Source organism: Phoenix dactylifera, unplaced genomic scaffold (assembly GCF_009389715.1).
Source record: "Phoenix dactylifera cultivar Barhee BC4 unplaced genomic scaffold, palm_55x_up_171113_PBpolish2nd_filt_p 000993F, whole genome shotgun sequence".
Classification (NCBI taxonomy): Eukaryota; Viridiplantae; Streptophyta; class Magnoliopsida; order Arecales; family Arecaceae; genus Phoenix; species Phoenix dactylifera.
The window spans coordinates 140,502-161,705 of record NW_024068348.1 but is presented as its reverse complement, the minus strand read 5'-3'; the positions used below and the strand labels follow the sequence as shown (position 1 = coordinate 161,705).

General features: G+C 40.7%; 2 protein-coding genes across 2 annotated transcripts; both read left to right on the top strand.

The window, feature by feature from the left end:
- The first annotated feature begins 9,699 nt into the window (after positions 1-9,699).
- Positions 9,700-12,037, top strand: LOC120107733 (serine/threonine-protein phosphatase BSL3-like). Its single transcript, XM_039121158.1, has 3 exons — positions 9,700-9,798; positions 11,445-11,770; positions 11,953-12,037. Exons 1-3 carry the CDS (start codon positions 9,700-9,702, stop codon positions 12,035-12,037), a joined length of 510 nt encoding a protein of 169 aa, XP_038977086.1.
- A 1,682-nt stretch (positions 12,038-13,719) lies between these two features.
- On the top strand, positions 13,720-16,051 carry LOC120107734 (pectinesterase-like). The gene is made up of 2 exons (XM_039121160.1): positions 13,720-14,744; positions 15,190-16,051. The coding sequence occupies exons 1-2, from the start codon at positions 13,889-13,891 to the stop codon at positions 15,879-15,881; spliced, it is 1,548 nt and encodes a 515-aa protein (XP_038977088.1). The 5' UTR covers positions 13,720-13,888; the 3' UTR covers positions 15,882-16,051.
- Positions 16,052-21,204: the final 5,153 nt, after the last annotated feature.

Sequence of the window (21,204 nt, the reverse complement as noted above, 5' to 3'; positions counted from 1 at the left end):
ATCCTCGTGGATTCTAGAAACTGCGACCTAGGTTGTTAGTGGAATTCTTAGTCATGAAGCATCTCGAACATGTCAAGTGGTGGAGTCCTTGGTAATGATGAGGCTCTCTTGGTAGCAAAGCAAAGAGCTATTAGTTATCCCTTTCTTTAGTTTAAATTAGCATCTAGATATCTTTACCTTTAGTTTTCAAGTTGATCATTGCTTTCAAATTGTAGGCTTTAAGTTTTATTTTCTTGTATTACTTGCTTTAGATTTCGGCTAGTAAATCTGAAGCTTATACTAGGCCTTCCAACATGCAATAAATATGCTTGCATGCCTCTCCCAGTCACAAGGAATTAAGTCGCCAATGAGGTTTTTTCAACATTTTTCTCCAAAAAGAAGTCCACATGATGAAATTGGTACTCATAGTGCTTGTTAGAGTAGACAAGGTGCTTTCTAACTGTTTTAACGAAATAAAGTATGAGCAGCCATGCAACAAGTATATATTAGGGATGGCAGTTTCTGACATGAGGTTGTTGATCGACCTAATTCTGTTCGAAATGGAAAGATTTGAATGATATCTTGTTATAATCATGCTTGAGATAGCCTAATTATAATGATGTAGCTTTGCCTTACTCCTTTATCGAATGGCCGATCATGAGTTGAAGAAACTCTTAAATCTACCTCCACAAAAGGATGCAAATAGATCAAGACCAGCTTGGTCAAGGATTCACAAATTATTCAACAAAATAATGTTAAGGACTTAGACTGGATAATGTGAAATCTAGCCATTCATCTTGCCCGTTTGCATTAATTCCTAACTCATGACCTTTAAAACAAGGGTAGTAGCACAATAAGCCATGATCTAGTCAATGCTTTGATTTAGAGGGCTAGAAGGCTATGTAGCTAATGATGAACCTAAAAAACATGCTAAAGAAGTGGAGTTAAAGCTTTATCATGTTCTCTTCTTTGCTTAACTTTCTTGTTCTTCTTCCTCAACATTTTAATTGTTTTCACTTTGAACCATAGATTACCTCTTACTGGTGTTTTTTTTTTTTTTTTTTTGGAAGACATGTCTATAATTAACAAGGGAAGACCATTGTTTTGGTAAGTGTTGAAATTATCACTTGTCCTAAAAGCTTAAGCTAATAGGATTAGATAGATTTGTTTATATATTTTATATTTTCTTACACTCCTCCTCACATGTGGGCCGGATTTTTGTTTTATAGGTAAGTCCAACATGTGAAATTTTTGATAATGGGTTTAAAGAGTGCAGAGATAGGGTTCGAACTCAGGACCCCTACTCTAACACCATGTTGAAATTACCACTTGTCCTAAAAGCTTAAGCTAATAAGATAAAGTAGATTTGTTTATAAATTTTATAATTTTTTACAGTAAGGAAAAAGATTATTCATAAAGTCCTTAGTGCGTTAGCAGTTCAAACTAGGAAGTGTTTAATGTTAGCAATATATCTCCTAACTAAATAAATAAATCTATAAATTCAATTAATAAAAATCTTAAAGGAAATAATATACATGCATATCATTCGGCATCCAAATAATTCTATTTTAATACAAAATAAATCTATTCTAGCACAAAATAAATCTATGCATTTAATAAGTTTATATCATAGAATTTCAAATCCTACCAATCTACTAATATTAAATTAAAAATAAAGGTAGAAGAAAGTAGCCTGATTGAAAGCAGGTCGAAGCGCGTAGACGCTGTCCCAAAGAAGTATTTGCCCCCACGTACGGGTCACCCGGCAATCCTTCTCGGAGATACGACGACCCTACAACCTCTTCTTCGGCACGTCTCGGAAGAAGTCAAAACGAACCCGATCGGACTTGCAGATCCAGCAAAGAGCAGTATGAAAAGAATAAAATAAAACTGAATAAAAATGTAAAAATGAAAATCGGAAGTGGCTAAGGAGAAGAAGAATTTTTCCAGAGTTTTTCCACTATTTTTCTATATTTTTTTTTCGTACTCACAAAGAGATGAAATGGAGGGGTTTATATAGGGATTTAATCGGGGGCAATATGGTCTTTTCGGCGGACGCGTCCGCGCCTTCCGCGGACGCGTCCGTGGACGCGTCCGCGCTCTTCTCGCAAACGTGCGCCAACGGGCGCACGCGTCCCATTTAATGCAAACGAAAACGCCAACGAGCATTTTCGTTTTCAAACGAGCACGCGGCCGCGGCCGCGGCCGTTTCCAGAATGAAATGCGTAACGCCCGCTGGGCGTTACCTTTTTTTTTCCTCTCAAACGCGCACGCGGCCAAATTTCGGGCCGCGTGCGCATTTAAATTTTTCCCAACAATCCCCCACAAAAATTTAAATAATTTTAAAATCAAAATAAAATGCTGGATATCTTATATTATGTAATAGGTGTAGGTACCTTTCGGTTTGAACCTTCACTTAGTGACAATTGATTACATCTGTGGAGCCAAGGTGGTCTTAACCTTGAACCTCGGTCCATGGCTCAGATTAAATCAACAGCACACATAATATAGCCCGATCTGGGTTCTAAGCGGGTTGCGCTATTATGGCCATGCGCAGGTATCTTTCATGTGCTTTTTAGGGAATCGCCCATTTCCCATAATCGCGGCCTCACGACTGCACATATAGGTGAGTCCTAATAAGGAGGCTAGCAAGGAAGCTCCTGCCTCTTGGGTCTCGGACTCATTAAGAGTTATACAAACGAACTCATCCTACCGCTTGCTTTTATGAGCACTAGCGCCATAGGGATGAGGACAACATAAAATAGTGCTCCTCTTAGTCACACTTCGGTTTGTTTCTACCCATTGAACCTTTTAAGGTTGGGTTCCCACCGTGGTGATCTATCTTTATGGGCTAAGCCCCATCCCCCTCGACGACTCTAGAACCACTGTTCTAGATAAACCTTTTGTAAGCTGATCAGCCAAATTATTTTCTGATTTTACAAAATTCAAGGCAATAACATTATTTTTCAATTTATATCTCAATGATTTATGACGTACTTTTAAGTGCCTGTTCATTTTTACATTGGCATTTTCTTGGTTGCACTTATCTATTGCAGATTTACAGTCACAATGTAAGGAGACAGGTGGTAAAGGTGACTCATCTATAGGAAGGTCTATAAGTAGATCTCTGAGCCACTCAGCCTCAGTGCTAGTAGTGTCTAAAGCTATCAGTTCAGATTCCATGGTACTCCTAGATATTAAGGTTTGTTTGGTGGATTTCCAAGACACAGCAGCACCTCCTAGGAGAAAGACGTATCCTGTGGTGGATTTAACATCTAAGGTATCGCTGATCCAGTTGGCATCACTATAGCCTTCTAGAACAGCAGGAAACCCACTAAAGTGCAAACTATAGGACTTGGTACCCTTAAGATACCTAAGAATTCTCTCTAATGCTGTCCAGTGATCTCTATTTGGATTAATAGTATATCTACTAAGTCTATTTACAACATATGCTATGTCTGGCCTGGTGTAGTTTGTTAGGAATCCTAGTGAGCCTATGATTTGAGCATATAGGCTTTGAAGGATAGGAGTTCCTAAGTTCTTCTTAAGATGTGTAGAGGGATCAAATGGAGTAGAGACAGGCTGACAATCGGAATAATTAAATTTATTAAGTATCTTGTCAACATAATGACTTTGGGATAACTCAATACTTTTTGCACTTCTAATTATTTTGGTATTTAAAATTAAGTCAGCTTGTCCCAAGTCTTTCATATCAAACTTATTACTTAAAAATTGTTTTACTTCATCAATTATCTGAAGATCTGTCCCAAAGATCAGTATATCATCTACATAAAGGCACAAGATCACAAATTTGTGTCCAACTCTCTTATGATATACACATTCGTCTGTGCTATTGATTTCAAATCCAAATGTCATTATGGTTTCATCAAATTTCAAGTGCCATTGCTTGGGTGCTTGTTTAAGACCATAAAGAGATCTGACTAGTCTGCAAACTTTATTTTCTTAGCCTGGGATTTTAAATCCCTCTGGCTGGTCCATATAAATTTCTTCATTTAAGTCTCCATTTAGAAAAGCTGTCTTAACATCCATCTGATGAATCACTAATTTATGAATGGAGGCTAATGCTATAAGGACCCTAATAGTAGTAATCCTAGCTACAGGTGCATAAACATCAAAGAAATCTACACCAGGTCTCTGAGTAAAACCCTTGGCAACTAATCTAGCCTTAAATTTATCTACAGAGCCATCAGGCCTAAGTTTTTTTTCTTAAAGATCCATTTGCATCCTATTGTTTTACAACCAGGAGGAAGATCAGTCAATTCCCAAGTATGGTTTTGGATAATTGATTGCATCTCATTGTCCACAGCTTCTCTCCAAAAAGGTGAATCCAAAGATTTCATTGCGTCCTCAAAGGTAGTTGGAGAGTCTTCTATTAGGAAGGTATAAAAATCATCTCCAAATGTTTTCTCTACCCTGGATCTTTTACTCCTCCTAGGTTCTGCTTCTACTTCTATTTCTCTTGTCCTTATTCTACTAGAGCTACTAGCTATACCGCTATCTACTCTAGTCTTAAGTGGAAAGGTGTCTTCAAAATATGTTGCATCTCTAGCTTCTATGATAGTGTTGTTACTAATATCATTTACTTCTGAACTTATCACCAGAAATCTATTGGCATTACTATTGGCTGCATAACCTATGAATATGGCATCCACTGTTTTAGGGCCTATTTTCTTTCTCTTAAAATCAGGTATTTTTACTTTTGCCAAGCACCCCCACACTTTTAAATAGCTAAGATTAGGTTTTCTATGTTTCCAAACTTCATATGGGGTTAGATCATTATTTTTAGAGGGAATCCTATTAAGGATATAACAGGCTGAAACAAGAGCTTCCCCCCACAAATTTTCTGGCACTCCTGAGCTTATAATCATGGAGTTCACCATATCCATTAAAGTCCTATTCTTCCTTTCTGCTACTCCATTTGATTGGGGAGAATAGGGTGCAGTCACTTCATGAATGATTCCATGATCTTCACAGAATTGAGTTATGTCATTTGATGTATATTCACCTCCCCGATCTGATCTAAGAATTTTAATTTTCTTTTCCTGTTGGTTCTCAGCTTCAATCTTAAAAATTTTAAATTTGCTGAGCACCTCATCCTTGGTTTTAATTAGGTAGATGTAACAGAACTTCGATAGATCATCTATAAATGTTACAAAGTATCTGTTACCTCCCCTAGAAGTTCTACCAGAGTCACAAACATCACTATGAATCAACTCTAATAGATCAGAATCCCTATTAACAGATTTAAAAGGCTTCCTAGGGAGTTTGGCTTCTACACAAGTTTGACATTTCTCATGGTTCTTGAGATCACTTTTTGGTATTAGATTTAGGTTCATAAGTTGCTTAATTGAATTATAATTTATATGACCTAATCTACCATGCCAAATAGAAGGAGGCTCTATATTCATAATCAAATGATTTTCATTTATTGAAGGAGCTATTACATTCAATTTGAACAATCCTTCACTAAGGAATCCTTTTCCAATAAACATAACACCATGAGAAATTACAACCTTATTGGACTCAAAAACAAGACGAAAGCCTTGCTGGACAAGCAAAGAACCACTAATGAGGTTTCTCCTAACAACTGGAACATGTTGGACGCCGTGCAGTGACAGGACTTTTCCAGAGGTAAGCTTTAAGTCCACACGTCCTACTCCTAGCATACGCGCCTCCGAGCTGTTTGCCATGATCACAGCTCCTCCACTTGAGATCTGAAAGCTGTCTCAGAGGAGCCAGCGCCGGAAGTCACCATGTTGACTTGAGCACTGGATGTGTGTGGACCCTTCTTCTTAGATTGAAGAGGTGCAGTCTTCTTATAGAAGCACTGTGGAGACAAATGGTTGGTCCGACCACACACATAACAGAAACGAGCACCACCTTCCTCTTTCTTCTTCTTCTGCTCCTGGGATTGAATAGGCTTCCCATTGTAGTGGTGGTTAGGGTTTCTAGGGTTGTAGGGTTTCTTCTTGAAATTCTTACGGAAGGGTCGGTTTTGATTTTTCTTAGGAGGAGCTTCTACATTATATGCATTATTTTTAGGTCCAGTAGAGGTATTATTTCTAAGCCTATGCTGCTCTTCAATCCTAATGGAGTTTAAGACTTGGGTTAGGGTGAGAATTCCTTGGGTATGGCTCAGGGTCTTAGCAAAATCAGACCAGGAAGTAGGTAGTTTATCTATCAAACAGGCTACCTGGAATGATTCATCCAAATTGGTTCCATTAGCCCTAAGCTGGTGGATCAGGGTTTCAAATTCATGAATTTGGTCATTCATAGGCTTTGAGTCCACCATCCTAAACTTATTGAAATCGGAGGCCTTGAACCTCTTTACCCCAGCATCATCAAGACCATATTTGCTATCTAGGGTGTCCCAGAGTTCTTTGGCACTCTTGGCTGTGTAATAGATATCATACAGCCTCTCAGAAAGAGCACCTAGAATTCTATGGATACAATGATAATCTATCTCATCAGGTGTCCTAGAGGGTGTGCTAGTGGAGGCAGAATGTTCAGTGTTGGAAGAGGTAGTTGGGTTGGATCCGTTATCAACTTCGGTCGTACTTTCACCTATGGCTGAGATTAACCCTAATGTGGTGAGCCAGAACCGCATTTGGTTCTGCCACCTCCTAAAGTTATGGCCATCAAATTTTTCAGGTTTGGCACTAAGATGGTCACTAGTGTTTGAGGCCATAGGATCAGGGTTACAGAATAGTGACAGAAACCTGATTGAAGGCAAAAAATCTATGTCAAAAGATTGCACTAATATTTATATTGAACTTTGGATGTCTAATTGATATATCTAAAAACTAATAGCCAGATCAGCTCCAGATCGGTGGTGGAGCACTAGGCTCACTTAAGTACCAGCCTTTCTTAGGCACGTATGCCTTTTTGACAAGCTTTTCTTAGACACTATTAGTTAGTGGATATAATCACTAGAAATCACACAAATTCAATATTTAAAATAACCTAAATGCAAATTTAAACGAATTAACTAATTTTTGAATTTTTTTTTGTTTGACCTTTCCGAATTAGTAACAATTGATTACTAAATTTAATTCTAGCAAAACAATTATTGTAATTGAAATCTAATTTATCAATTCAATAAATTATATAGAGTAGAATTGATTTATTTTCTTATTAGAATAATTAATTACTAATTTTGTAGCAAATCAATTATTGTAATTAAGATGTCAATTCGATGAATTAGAAGATTTATTTCTTTATTAGAATAATTGATTAAGATCTAATAAGTCAATTCAATAGATTAATTATTATATATCAACCAATTTCCGAATTTCCCGTTTGAATGGGATCTGGAAATTACTCCTTGAGGAGTCCAAATGGAGGTATAATAAACCTCTTGGAGGTTAACCAAATTATTAACTCTTTAGAATAATTTATTATTAATGACGTGCTAGCAAAAACAATTATTGCAATTAAAATCTAATATGCCACAATTGTAATAAAGAATTTAATTAATTATATATTACTTACAAAAAACAAATACTTCTTTGGATTGTTAGCAATATATCTCCTAACTAAATAAATAAATCTATAAATTCAATTAATAAAAATCTTAAAGGAAATAATATACATGCATATCATTCGGCATCCAAATAATTCTATTTTAATACAAAATAAATCTATTCTAGCACAAAATAAATCTATGCATTTAATAAGTTTATATCATAGAATTTCAAATCCTACCAATCTACTAATATTAAATTAAAAATAAAGGTAGAAGAAAGTAGCCTGATTGAAAGCAGGTCGAAGCGCGTAGACGCTGTCCCAAAGAAGTATTTGCCCCCACGTACGGGTCACCCGGCAATCCTTCTCGGAGATACGACGACCCTACAACCTCTTCTTCGGCACGTCTCGAAAGAAGTCAAAACGAATCCGATCGGACTTGCAGATCCAGCAAAGAGCAGTATGAAAAGAATAAAATAAAACTGAATAAAAATGTAAAAATGAAAATCGGAAGTGGCTAAGGAGAAGAAGAATTTTTCCAGAGTTTTTCCACTATTTTTCTATATTTTTTTTTCGTACTCACAAAGAGATGAAATGGAGGGGTTTATATAGGGATTTAATCGGGGGCAATATGGTCTTTTCGGCGGACGCGTCCGCGCCTTCCGCGGACGCGTCCGCGCTCTTCTCGCAAACGTGCGCCAACGGGCGCACGCGTCCCATTTAATGCAAACGAAAACGCCAACGAGTGTTTTCGTTTTCAAACGAGCACGCGGCCGCGGCTGTGGCCGTTTCCAGAATGAAATACGTAACGCCCGCTGGGCGTTACCTTTTTTTTTTTTTTTTCTCTCAAACGCGCACGCGGCCAAATTTCGGGCCGCGTGCGCATTTAAATTTTTCCCAACATTTAAAAGGGTAGAGATTATTTTTTTCAACCTAATTATTACTAGATTTCGCATGTAGTAAAAGTTTCTTGGTCCAACCTGACCGATTGCAACTCCTAGTGTATATCCTTTAGACGAACAAGTTCTTGTTGCAAATAAGATCAACAAAAGGCCCATACATGTCATGTACTCCATAAATCTCATGGACCCCATATCCAACCTGGATGCAGATCAGGACTCATATACCTATGGTAAGTATAGATCCAAAGATAGACCTAGGCGATGTTTCAGACTTGAGCCCACATTTCTAAAACTCAAACCAAACTTGATCACTAAACGACTGTATGTCAGGGCATGGGTTTTGATTCCAAGGACCCTATCCAACTTACATATGAACCTGATTCATACCAGATAGTTTTCCCATAGATGCTATTAGTGAATAATTCTGAAAGCATAAAAGCAATTGAGCTTTCAAACCAATAAATAGTGGCTGCTTATTGAGACTGAAGCTAGTCTCAGATCACACCCAATATCCAACCTAGATTTGCATACTACAGGAAAAGGTAGATTTCCCGACGCTTTTTTCCCGACTCTAGGAAAAAGCGTCGGGATAGTTTTGATCAGCGCCAAATTTTACCGACGCTTTTAAAAAGCGTCGGTACATCTTTAGAATCGACGACGCTTTTTAAGTGTTATTGTAAGCTGGAGCGTCGTCGTAGGCCAAATCCTTTCCAACCCTCTCGATTGATGCCCTAGTTGCCTTAAAAAGTCTCGTCTTGTCTCCTCTCCTCTCATTCAAAAGGGTCCCCATCTCCTCTCCTCTCCATCTCGCTTCCCGAGCTCCGATCGGCGTCCCCGAGCTCCGATCGCCTCTCCATCTCGCTTCCCGAGCTCCGATCGGCGTCCCCGAGTTCCGATCGCCTCCCCATCTCGCTTCCCGAGCTCCGATCATCGTCCCCGCGCCGACATCAATCCATCGCCTCCCCATCTCGCTTTCTGAGCTCTGATCGGCGTCCCGCGCCGACATTAATCCAACGCCTCCCCATCTCGTTTCCCCGCCACCGTCGACCTCGCCCTCTTCCGGTTCCCTTCTTCTTCTCTCGTTTCTTGCATTTTTTGCTCTTGGTGCTTCTAATATTTTGTGTTGATTTTTGGGGGTTTTTGCAGATCCCTTTCCTTTCTTGGTGATTGTAGGTGCTTCCGGGCCTTAAAAATTATAGGCGCTTCCTTTGTCGTTTCTGAAGCGGCTTAGGGATTTAGATAGGACAGAGAGGAGTTCTTCTTCTGTAATTCCTCCTCCTCCATTACGGATCGTTCGCGATCGTTTCTATTTCTTCTCCTCGGAATCGAATCCATGGCGCGGAAGCGGAAATCGGACGCGACGCACTTCGACGAGGTCGATCGGACGCTCTACTCCATCTTCTGCAGCGCGGCCAACTCTCCTTCTAGGCCGGTGAGCGCCATGCCCTGGTTCCTCTCTCTCTCATCCTCATCAATCGACCGTTCCCAGGTTCATCTTTGCTTTATGGTTCCTTTAGATCTTTGCTTTATGGTTCCTTTATGGTTCATCTTTGCCCTGGTTCCTTCTAGGCATGGCCACATCAAATTCTTTAGGAAGTAGGAGGGAGAAGAGCAGGTGAGGAAGGAAGGGATAAAAGTAAGATCAAGATAAGGGAATAGAAGCAGGGGCGGCTCAATACATTTGGGGGCCCAAGGCGAACTAATTAAAAGAGGCCTTTTTTATTATTATTTAAATAATAAATTTTTTTAATAAGTATAAAAATATTTTAAAAGATTAATTAGTAAACTAGCTTAGAAGCTAACAGAGGATAATCATCTAACTTGACAGTCTTGAGTCTTGACTAAATAAAAATCAATAGAAATGTCTCACCGGTCACCACTGCCTGGGAGAGTGGGAGGCTGGGATCAGAGTTCAGATTTAGTGGGATTTGGGAATGTGGGATGCTCACGGAGGACGGTGGACCAAAGGAGCGGAGGCTGCAGAGCCGAGCTGCCGAGTGCCGAGGAGGCCGGAGCGGCGAAGCCCGGAGGTCGGAGGAGCCGAGGACGGCGTGGAGAGTTGGAGAGGACTCCTCTCAGAGGAGATCCGGCCGGCAACTCGCCACTCGCCGGGTCTTCCATCGGCCGGAGCCCGGAGGTTGGAGGACGAGGGAGCCGAGGACGGCGACGTCGGCCAGGAGAAAAGATCCGGCCGGCGGTCCAACAAGAGCAAGAGAGGAGATCCGGCCGGCGGCTCGCCACTCGCCGGGTTCTGCCTTCTTGGAGCTGGAGGAGGAGGACCGAGTCACCGAGGGGCGAGGACGGTGGAGTCGTGGAGAGATGGAGGCTCGGAGGTCGGAGTCGGAGGAGTCGAGGACGGCGTCGGCGAGGAAAGATGGAGCGGTGCTGGTGTGCTGCGGTGGAGCCTAGAGAGGACTTCGGAGCACTGAGAACCGAGCTTCCGAGTCTGCCGAGAACCAGAGAACGGTAGATTGGGATTTGGGAGAAGGTTGAACCAATAAAAAAAAAGCACCGGCAGCAGAGAACTGAGAAGGGGGGAGAAAATTCCCGTTGCTTGTCATTTGTCAACTGCCGTAGCCGTTGCCCAGCCCAGCCAGCCTGTCGTCGGAGAGACGCCGAAGGGCGAAGAGGATGCACTGTAGCGGCGTAGCCTGATTACCTGGTACTGGTAGGCGGTAGCCTATGCACTGTAGCGGCCTATCAGGCTATCAGCCTATGCTGCTATGCATTAAATAAAAAAAAAAGTGCAGTGGGATGGGGGCCTTCCCCAGGTTGGGGGCCTTAGGCGACCGCCTCAGTCGCCTAAGGCCCGAGCCGGCCCTAAATAGAAGTCACCTCCTGCATAATTGACTTGTGCTTTTCTCTGTTTTTTTTTTTAAATATTTGTGTAAGGTCGTCATTGTATTATTGTTCTTAAGATGAAGTTTATACATTAGGAACTACCATCAGTGGAGCAAGTGGATAATGACATTATATTTTTGATATTCTAAAAACTCACGCTTCTGTTATCTGGAAATTTATCCATTTTCTCTGATGCTAGATGTTTGAGATAATTAAGTTAATGTTGACCATCATAAGTTGATTGCTTTGGTTGTTAAATGGATAGTGATTTCTGATGCAGGTGTGCTTCTTGATGACCTACTTGTTGCTGAAGATCTGGCTGCTGCCGAAACAACAAGTGCAGCTTCCCATGCTGCAGCAGCCGCAGCAGCTGCCAATGTACAAGCAGGAAGATCACCTGGAACACCTGGAAGATTCACATATGCTGATGAAAGATCAAAACAAACTATTCCAGAAGCCGTTCCTGATGGTGCAGTTGTGCTTGGTACTCCTGTTGCCCCTCCTGTTAATGGGGATATGTACACCGACATAAGCACTGAAAATGCCATGCTGCAGGGACCAAGGTAGTCTATCAGTGAGGATATGAATGTCTTATGACTGCTCTGGTTTTGTTTTAGCTTATTGTGGCAGGATTTTTTTGGGTCTTGAATGAAAATTAGCCAATTCCTTCAATTATTTTTAAAAAATCTAGTGGAATTTACTAGAATTGATTGGGATATGTCACTTAGGATTGATTTTGGTGCAGGAGACTGAGCAAAGGTGTGGAATATTTGGTTGAAGCCTCGGCAGCAGAGGCTGAGGCAATTAGTGCTACTCTATTTTTTTTTTAAACAGATGGCTAACGCCGCTTTTAGCGATGCTTATAAGTGTCGGCTTTGAGTCTTTTAGCGACGCTTTTATTAGCGTCGGAAAAGCCCTATTTTTGCCGACGCTTTCTTTTAGCGTTGGCAAAAATCGGACCCACGCCCACCTGCCCGACGTCTGACCCACGCTTTGGGGTGCGTGGGCTGGAAATTCGCCGACGCTTAAAAGCGTCGGTAGAGACCAAAAAAACCGCCAGGAGATATCCTTTCTTTTGTAGTGGCAACTGGTCCAACCAGGACTAAATCTGCACCAACTGCGATCCCTATCAATCCTACCGGAACCTAACCCATTTTGATTTTTAATCTGGATGGGTGTGATATAAAATCAAATATAGGCTTGAACCTCCAAATAGATCAGATTAGGTATTAGGCAATATCCGAACCACCACACTGGATAGCATCCTTAATGTGAAAGTCTATCATGTATGCAGGCTCCTAGCAGAAACTTCTTAAGTCACTACCAACAAGAGTTTAAAATTCAACATTTTTTCGGGAAGAAAACAGTTCACAACTCAACATCTATGGAAATCCTGATATGTGCTCATCAATCTTCAAATCGAACACTCCTTGGTATGGAGTGTCAAATAACACGTTTCATTTCCATGAAACCGTGTCAATTAGCATGTTTCATTTCCATGAAACCGCTATGGCTTCAAGTTCGCGTCATGGAAAACATTGTTTCAAGGAAATCCTGATTTGTGCATCAAACTTCAAAGCGAACACTTCTTGGTATGTATCAATTAACACGTTCCTCAAGCTTTTCGGTCGCCGCTGTTCATTGGATGCTTTATGCCGCTCCATATACCGAGATCTCTTATAAAGTGCCTCAGTGACTGCCACCTGTTATCTTATATGGGGACCCTACATGGTGTTTTTTAGGAAACACCTCCATTAAATTAAGCATGAGTCATTGCACGCTCCGGAGCATTTAGCGATCCAAATGGGATCACTATGATGATCTAAAACCACAGATGATCTTCATCCTAAAATAATCTAATCTCAATGAGAGATGTATATATATATATATATATATAGATGTATATATATATATATATAGATGTATATATATATATATAGATGTATATATATATATATAGATGTATATATAGATGTATACATACATATATGTATATATATATATATATATGTATATATATATATATATATATATATATATATATATATATATATATATATATATATATGCATATATATGTATATATATATGTATATGTATATATGCATATATATGTATGTATGTATATTGATGATAAGGGAGGTAAGATGCCACTCAGCTTTTATTATTAATTGAGTATTTGTTCTGATCAGACATTTAAGAAATAGACACCAAATCCTAAATTCTATTAAAAAAAATCTATGCATCTAAAATTCTATTAAAAAAACCTATGCATCTAATATCCTATATATATATATATATAAATTATGCCCCCCAAATCCCAAGTCATCAGAGTTCCCACGCAACCACCAACCTCGTCGCCACCGCGAGTGAATGGTCCCCTACGTGATACGAGATCGGTTTCTATTGCGTGCTCGATCACGACGAAATTGCCCTTAAGAAACCTTGTCCGCCATCCAAACCGTGGATGCTGCTACAAACGACACCTCGCAATTAAAAACAATGGCGTTTGATTTTATTTCACAGCACGACCCTCCAAATGTTTTCAAACGCCACCAAAGCTTGTTCAAACATAGATTGCCACGACATGCCGTTTTAATCTTTTGGCCTATGGCTATATAAAGAACCCCCACTCCCCCCTTCCTCTACCCATCCAACATACAAATTAACTTTAGGTCATTATGGCTAAGTTAATAACACATTTCTTTGCCCTCTCTCTCATTATGGTCATTAGTGTGGCAACAAGTAACCCAATATTATCATGCCAAGAAACCCCTCATCCTCATGTGTGCAGTTCCGTCATAAGCACTAGCCCTCTAGCTGCCCAAACCAAAACACAATCCGGGTTCCGTAACCTAGCCCTCCAGGCAGCCATGGACCGAGCAGCACGAGCCCTTGAGCTCGTGTCGGCCATGGACGTAAGCTCGTTGGATGGGCAGGCAAAAGCTGCATGGGCTGATTGCTTGGAGCTCTGTCAAGACACCATTGGCAAGCTTAACCGCTCCATGAGCTCACCATCGTATGATGATTCTCAGACCTGGCTAAGTGCGGCAATGGCCAATCACCAGACCTGTCGAAATGGATTTATTGAGCTTGGTTCTTCCTTTCCCTTGGATTCACTACCCTTCACGTCATATAACATATCGGAGTTGCTCAGCAACTCTCTGGCCATTAACAAAGCGATGGCACCAGCCAAGTCAGGTGGTATTCGTCGGTTGCTCTCCGATGGATTCCCCAACTGGCTATCTGCCGCCGATCGTAAGCTTCTTCAATCTTCGTCAATAAACGCCGATCTTGTTGTGGCCAAAGATGGCTCCGGAGATTATGATACCATCTCAGCAGCCATTGCAGCTGCTACGAAGCAAAGCAGCGGCACATCAAGATTCGTGATCCATGTCAAAGCCGGTGTTTACAATGAGAATGTCGGAACATCGATAAAGAATCTAATGATAATTGGAGATGGAATAGATGCTACCGTTGTTACTGGTAGTAAGAACGTGCAAGATGGCTCCACAACGTTCAGTTCTGCAACTTTCGGTGAGTTCTTCTCCATAGTAGCTCTTCGACATATTTACTTCTACAGTTCAGTTTGCACCACCACAGTACGTCTAAGTTTTCGCAAGGACTATCTCTTTCATTACGTGACAAAAAGAAAATTATCAATACTTATATAACCTTTACATAAAGCTTAAATTCCACCAATTTTTATGCATAGACGGTGATAGAATTATTTTATATGATCTGATAACTCTCTCTTCAATTATTATGTATATAGGACAACTAAGAGCTAAAGCATTAGACAATCCTAAGCCGCCCATCATAGATGACCTCCAAAGAACGTAACGATGGAGAAAACCTCTAATTCAAAAGTAACACGTCGCAGCATCTACCCCCACAATCATATACATGTACAGGGCCTATCTCTGATTAAATTCCCATATCTCTAAGCCTGCTTACTTACGAACCCTCCTAATGGTTTCAGCGGTCACCGGGGATGGCTTCATCGCTCGAGGCATGACCTTCCAGAACACAGCAGGGCCCCAGAAGAACCAGGCAGTTGCCTTCCGGTCAAGCTCAGACCTCTCGGCCTACTACCAGTGCAGCTTCGAGGGCTACCAGGACACCCTCTACGTCTACTCCCAGCGTCAATTCTACCGCGACTGCAACATCTACGGCACGGTCGACTTCATCTTCGGCGACGCCGCGGTGGTCTTCCAGAACTGCGACATGTACGTCAGGAAGCCGATGAGCGGCCAGAAGAACACCGTGACAGCCCAGGGGCGTACCGACCCGAATGAGAACACTGGGATTTCGATTCACGATTCGGCGGTCACAGCCGCATCGGACCTCAAGCCGGTGCAGGGATCATTCCAGACCTACCTCGGCCGGCCGTGGCAGAAGTATTCGAGGACGGTATACATGAAGACGTCACTAGATAGCTTAATTGATCCGGCTGGATGGCTCGAGTGGAATGGTGACTTTGCTTTAAGTACTTTGTACTACGGGGAGTACATGAACACCGGCGCAGGGGCCGATACTAGTCGCCGGGTGAACTGGCCCGGGTACCATGTTATCACGAGCGCGGCGGTGGCCAGCCAGTTCACAGTGGGGAACTTCTTGTCCGGGGGCTCATGGATTCCGGCCACCGGAGTCCCATATACATCTGATCTTTAAGATAATCTTTATTTTTCACTATGTAAGTCGATGAATAATGATGCGTACTTATGCAAATTTTATTGGTTGGGGAGCAATAGTGGTGTCACTGTCCGAAGGACTAGATATGTAACCAATTGTTTTCTTATTATTAGATTCGATATCCAGATGATCTTATGATAACTTCAATACGGTTGTCTCTTGCTTATTTGTTTGTTGTTGAATAAATCATTAAGATAAATTATATAATATAATTAAGACCAATGGTCTTGCGATTATATATGTTTAAAATTGCATTAGGTATACATGGAGCAAATAACAAGGTGCCTAGCTTTGTCGTCCTTATGTTTACAGGAACGGTGCTAGAGCATGCACTGATGGCCTGTGATATTTTAGCTGTGGAAGTTCAGAAGTTCACAATAATACTGTTTTTCTACCTAGGTGACAACCGAAAAATTTGAACTCACCGATGGAAGGTTTCTTTGACCCATATGGAAGATGACATGGACATTTAGAAACAATCCTATCCTTCGCTACCAGAACTAAGAAAATACCAATTCGCATAATAAAATTTACAGGGTGGTCCATGAATGATGACCAATAGTGGTGTCAGGGTCAAATGACTAGGGATGCAAGCAATTGGTTTCTTTAGTAATTCAATGTGCAAACACAGCCTATCATATTTGAATATATGGTTGCCGACAATAATTTTCATTTAGATAGATTGGACTTTCAGAACAAAAATCTGATATTATCCATTCTTTTCCTACAATAACTAACAAAAGTACTTCTAGTTCATCCACGTAATTAATTCTTGGCATAATATAGGAGAGGATATGGCCTCTTTAATTCTTTTTTGTTCATAACATGGGGCCAATTACGAAATATAGCTGCTCAAGGTTACACATAACTTGGGGCGAAAAAAGGCAATTAAGGAAAACTAGTTAAGCCATTTTTGTGATAGATGTTTACTTTTATCGAACTAGTTAGTTTGCCTTTTACAGAGGTGTATACATTTGTTTAATGGCGTCTCTTAGCTTTTTAAATGTTGAATTTTTGTGGTGTCCCTGTCGAAATTTTCACCAGTTCTAATGGTAGATGCAGCGAAAGTGATCCATTAAGATATTGTAGTCACCTATAACGGTCACAATCAAATTGATGTAGCATGTTCAAAATAGCCACTAAATGGCCGACATAATAGCTAGGGAGGACAAGAAGGAACCTTGCCTACTCACAAACGTTAACGTGAAAGGCACGTCCAAAACCCTCTTTTCTTCGGCAAATTAATAGCTGGTCCTTTCATTAACCGGATTATAATTTTTAGACTCTGATGATTGGGACTTTATCACCTACCTCAAATTTCAAAATCTTTTTAATGCTTGATCCAAATAACTGTACACATATGCTGTGAGGATCCGTGCAGGCGTGTATTTAGTCCCAAATCAGTTATGCGCTGGATAATTCTTGGGTACTTGTACAGAATAAAGAAATCCAAATAATACCTTTCGGTAAGCCATTTTGGGTGAGGTTCTGAGTGTTGCAAATGGTATCAGAGTGGACCTGGCCCATAATCTATGTGGACTAGGGGACACTGTAGCATGAATCCATTGGAGCTTACCACAGGCCGATCGTGACGTTTGTGATTAGATTTGAATCTTTAGTCTGACGAGGATGTCAGGGTTTGAACTGGAGGAGTATATGAGGATCTGTGCAGACGTGTGTTTAGTCTCGCATCGGTTATTCGCTGGATAGATCATAAGTAATTATACAAGATCAAGTAACCCAAATAATACCTTCAATTTAATTTTATATAGAAAGAATATAATTATATACAAAAATTAGTATAAGTGTATATAATATAAGTGTAAGTGTGTGTAAATCTGTCACGACCCCCGCCCCGTTCCTGGCGGGCCGCCGCGACGGTCCTAGGGTGCGGGTAGGCATAAGGCCACCAGCACCACGTAGAACCCTACTACCTATCAACCATCAATAAATTCTGAAAATTTTGGCATGATGCATGCACAAAATGATCACCTTTCCTATGGTGACCTGTCAGGATTATCTCAATACATACAACACACTACCTGTCCGAGCGGCAATCACATAACCTGTCACATAACGAACCTGGACAATATATATCAATACATCATCACAGGTATATAACTCAACTGTATAAAAATCTGGTTCCCATTCCATCCATGGTCAAACCCATATCCACAACAGGATCTATGACTGTAACTATACACTAAATACAACAGAAGGTTTATAATACACCAAAAGGGAATAAACCTCTATCTACATTATACTATACTATGGAGCGGCACAGCTAGCAGGCAATCTCTAACCCTGCTCCTCTCTATACAATACCTGCCCTGCAATCAAAAACACCAAACTGGGGAGTGAGTATATGAATACTCAGTGAGTGGAGTAGAGAGTACTATGCACATGAGACAGAATATAATCATGGCTCGAGATGAAATCTCAAGATCAATAACAAGATGAACATGATCTCAACATAGAAAATATGGAGTAAATCATCAATATCACCACAATCAATATCAACTCATCTGAAGCATATATGGAATAATCAAGTAAACATATATGCTACTCATGAATATGCTCAACAGATCATAATGCTGAAACATACAAATCAGGTGTCAATATTCTGAAATCATCACTAGACAGCTATCGGGAGGTGGGTTTTACGCCCCAGGCGAACCAGCAACAACTCCCTACTGCCATATGCATATATCGAATATGACACCACACCAATATGTAAATCTTCACTAGACAGCTGTCGGGAGGTGGGTTTTACGCCCCAGGCGAACCAGCAACAACTCCCCACTGTCACATGCATATGCAGGATAAGACACCATACTAATCATGTAAATGCTGGCCAGTATCCAGAACAGAAATCCATCTCACATCTACATACTAAACGGCACCTCGCGGGAATTCTACATCCGCGGAAAGCCATACTGCACCTCGCGGGGTCTTACTATGCCCGGCGGCAAGCAGAATATAGGTCGTAGGACCGGCCGATCCTACGCCTAGGGCCGTGTCCCCCCCTAGGAAGGGACTGGGCTCCGCCCACCCAGAAGGCTACTATGTGCACAAAGGCCGATGTTCAACCCCATCGACTATAGGTGTCCTGCAAATACTGCCAAGCCATGCATAAATGCCATAATGCACCCTCCCAATACTCTACTAAAAAGGAGCATAATCAAGACTACCACTCACTCGGCCACGACCCAATTATAACTAACATCAGGGTTGGGAGTGAGGAATCACGGGAGTACAATGCAACTCAATATACCATGAGAAGGACTCTACAAGTCTTTGAAATAGAGGACATGAAATCAATTTACAAAAGAAGTCATTTCACAATTCAGATCCAATTTAATTACTCATAAAGGAGTATAATCAAGCTACGACTCACAAGTCTTTAAAATAGAGGAAATAAAATCAATTTACAAAAGAAATCATTTCACAATTCGGAATCAATTTAATTACTCATCAACCCCTCGTAATTCCTCTCAATGTTCCCTCAAATGCATGTACAGAATAATCAAGCATGGAGAATCAAGATTATAGAGGAATCTACTACAATATCAATCAATATGCTCAAGTGGAATCAATTCACACTTGGCGACATTCATGAAAATGAATTAAGGATGCTCATGGTGCAAAGTACATGACTCCCACTCACCTGCCAATCCGGCACGGCCTCGATACGCCTCTAGAATTCTACAGCAGGCAGTGGGGAACTTCTTCCTCTCGTTCTCTAGCTTCTTGCCCAACTGTGACATGCATTTACCATACATTTAGTCTTGTATCAAGGTCATAATCTACGTGCCAATTATAATATAGGGAACTTTAATTGATTCAACTCCCCCGTTCCCTAAATCTTTTCTTTTCTTTCTCTTTTTCTTTTTCTATTAATTAACTCATCATTTATGTGTATTAGGGACTCCCTTGCACGAGTACAAGGTCTCCCTTAGCCTAATCTAGGCTTAATACCCTATTATGGCATGAAATCCCTTATTTTCCACCCGGATGAACAGTAACCCGAACTGACAGTGAGTTACTTCATCCCGGTTTTGATCCACTTTCAGGACTCCAAATTTGATGAAATTTTTACCTAACATTCTACACTCATAGAGGATTCCAAAGAGATAACATGCATCATCATCGGAGGCCGTTTGACCCCCTAAATAATTCGCCGAAGTTGGGACTTCGACACAGTTTTTCCGTAGTGCCGGAAAAATTTGTTAAAATCCGATTCTTCCTCTTTTAACCACCTCTACAACCCTTATCCGACCCCTCTAGACTATATCCACCCTTTGTATAGCCTAATGTCATCAAAAGACTAGATAGGGACGGATATTTACCTTTTTCTTTTTGGAAATCGAGGTCCTTGCGTAGAGGGGAAGGAGATCTACGTTTTTCCCTTCAGCTGGAAGTGCAACCGGGATCCCCCTCCTCCTCGAATCCCCTTCCTCTTCTTCTTTCTTCTTCTTCTTCTTCTCCTTTTCTTTCCTTCTTTTCCTCCACGCCTGAGAACCCCCTCTCTGTGACTCTCTCTCGGTTTCATTCCCGTGAGCCACCAACCACCCCATTTAAATCACATCAAAGCACTATTCACCTTTGTTTAATATTATTAAATTCCCATTTTGCCCCTAACACTTCAACATATCTACAACTATGCCATTATCTTTTGATTCCTTCCAATTTTATTCCTTATATCAATTTTAAAAGACTATTCTATCCCTTTTTATATAAAAAAAAAAAAATTTTGGGGTTATTACAAAATCCTTTATGCATGTGCCTGACTCAAATTTAATTAATAATTGTTAAGGGACCACATATCAAAAGCCCGTCTAAGAAAGGATCGGGTATTAAGTTCTCCTAAGGTTTTTTTCCACATTTGTTTGCAAACCTCATGGTTAACACCAAGTCATACACGAAAAAAAGCCATGCATTTGGTAAGGAGAAAGGAAAAAGGAACACTTAAGCCGTACGCACGTGTTGATAGGCATATAAGTACATATTGACAATGGCATGCTACCAAGATTGAGAATGATGGCTACATTGTAACATTATAGCACTCGTTAAAACAGTTTTGGATGCATTTTTTCTATTTAAGAAATATGGGGCAGCTCAAATGGCTATTTATATAACAAAATTGTAACAACCCAGGACCTCACCCAAAATGGCTAGCCGAAAGGTATTATTTGGGTTCCTTAATCCTATATAAGTACCCAAGATCTACCCAGCAAATAACTGATATGAGACTAAACACACGCCTGCACGGGTCCTCATATACTCCCCATATTCAAGCCCT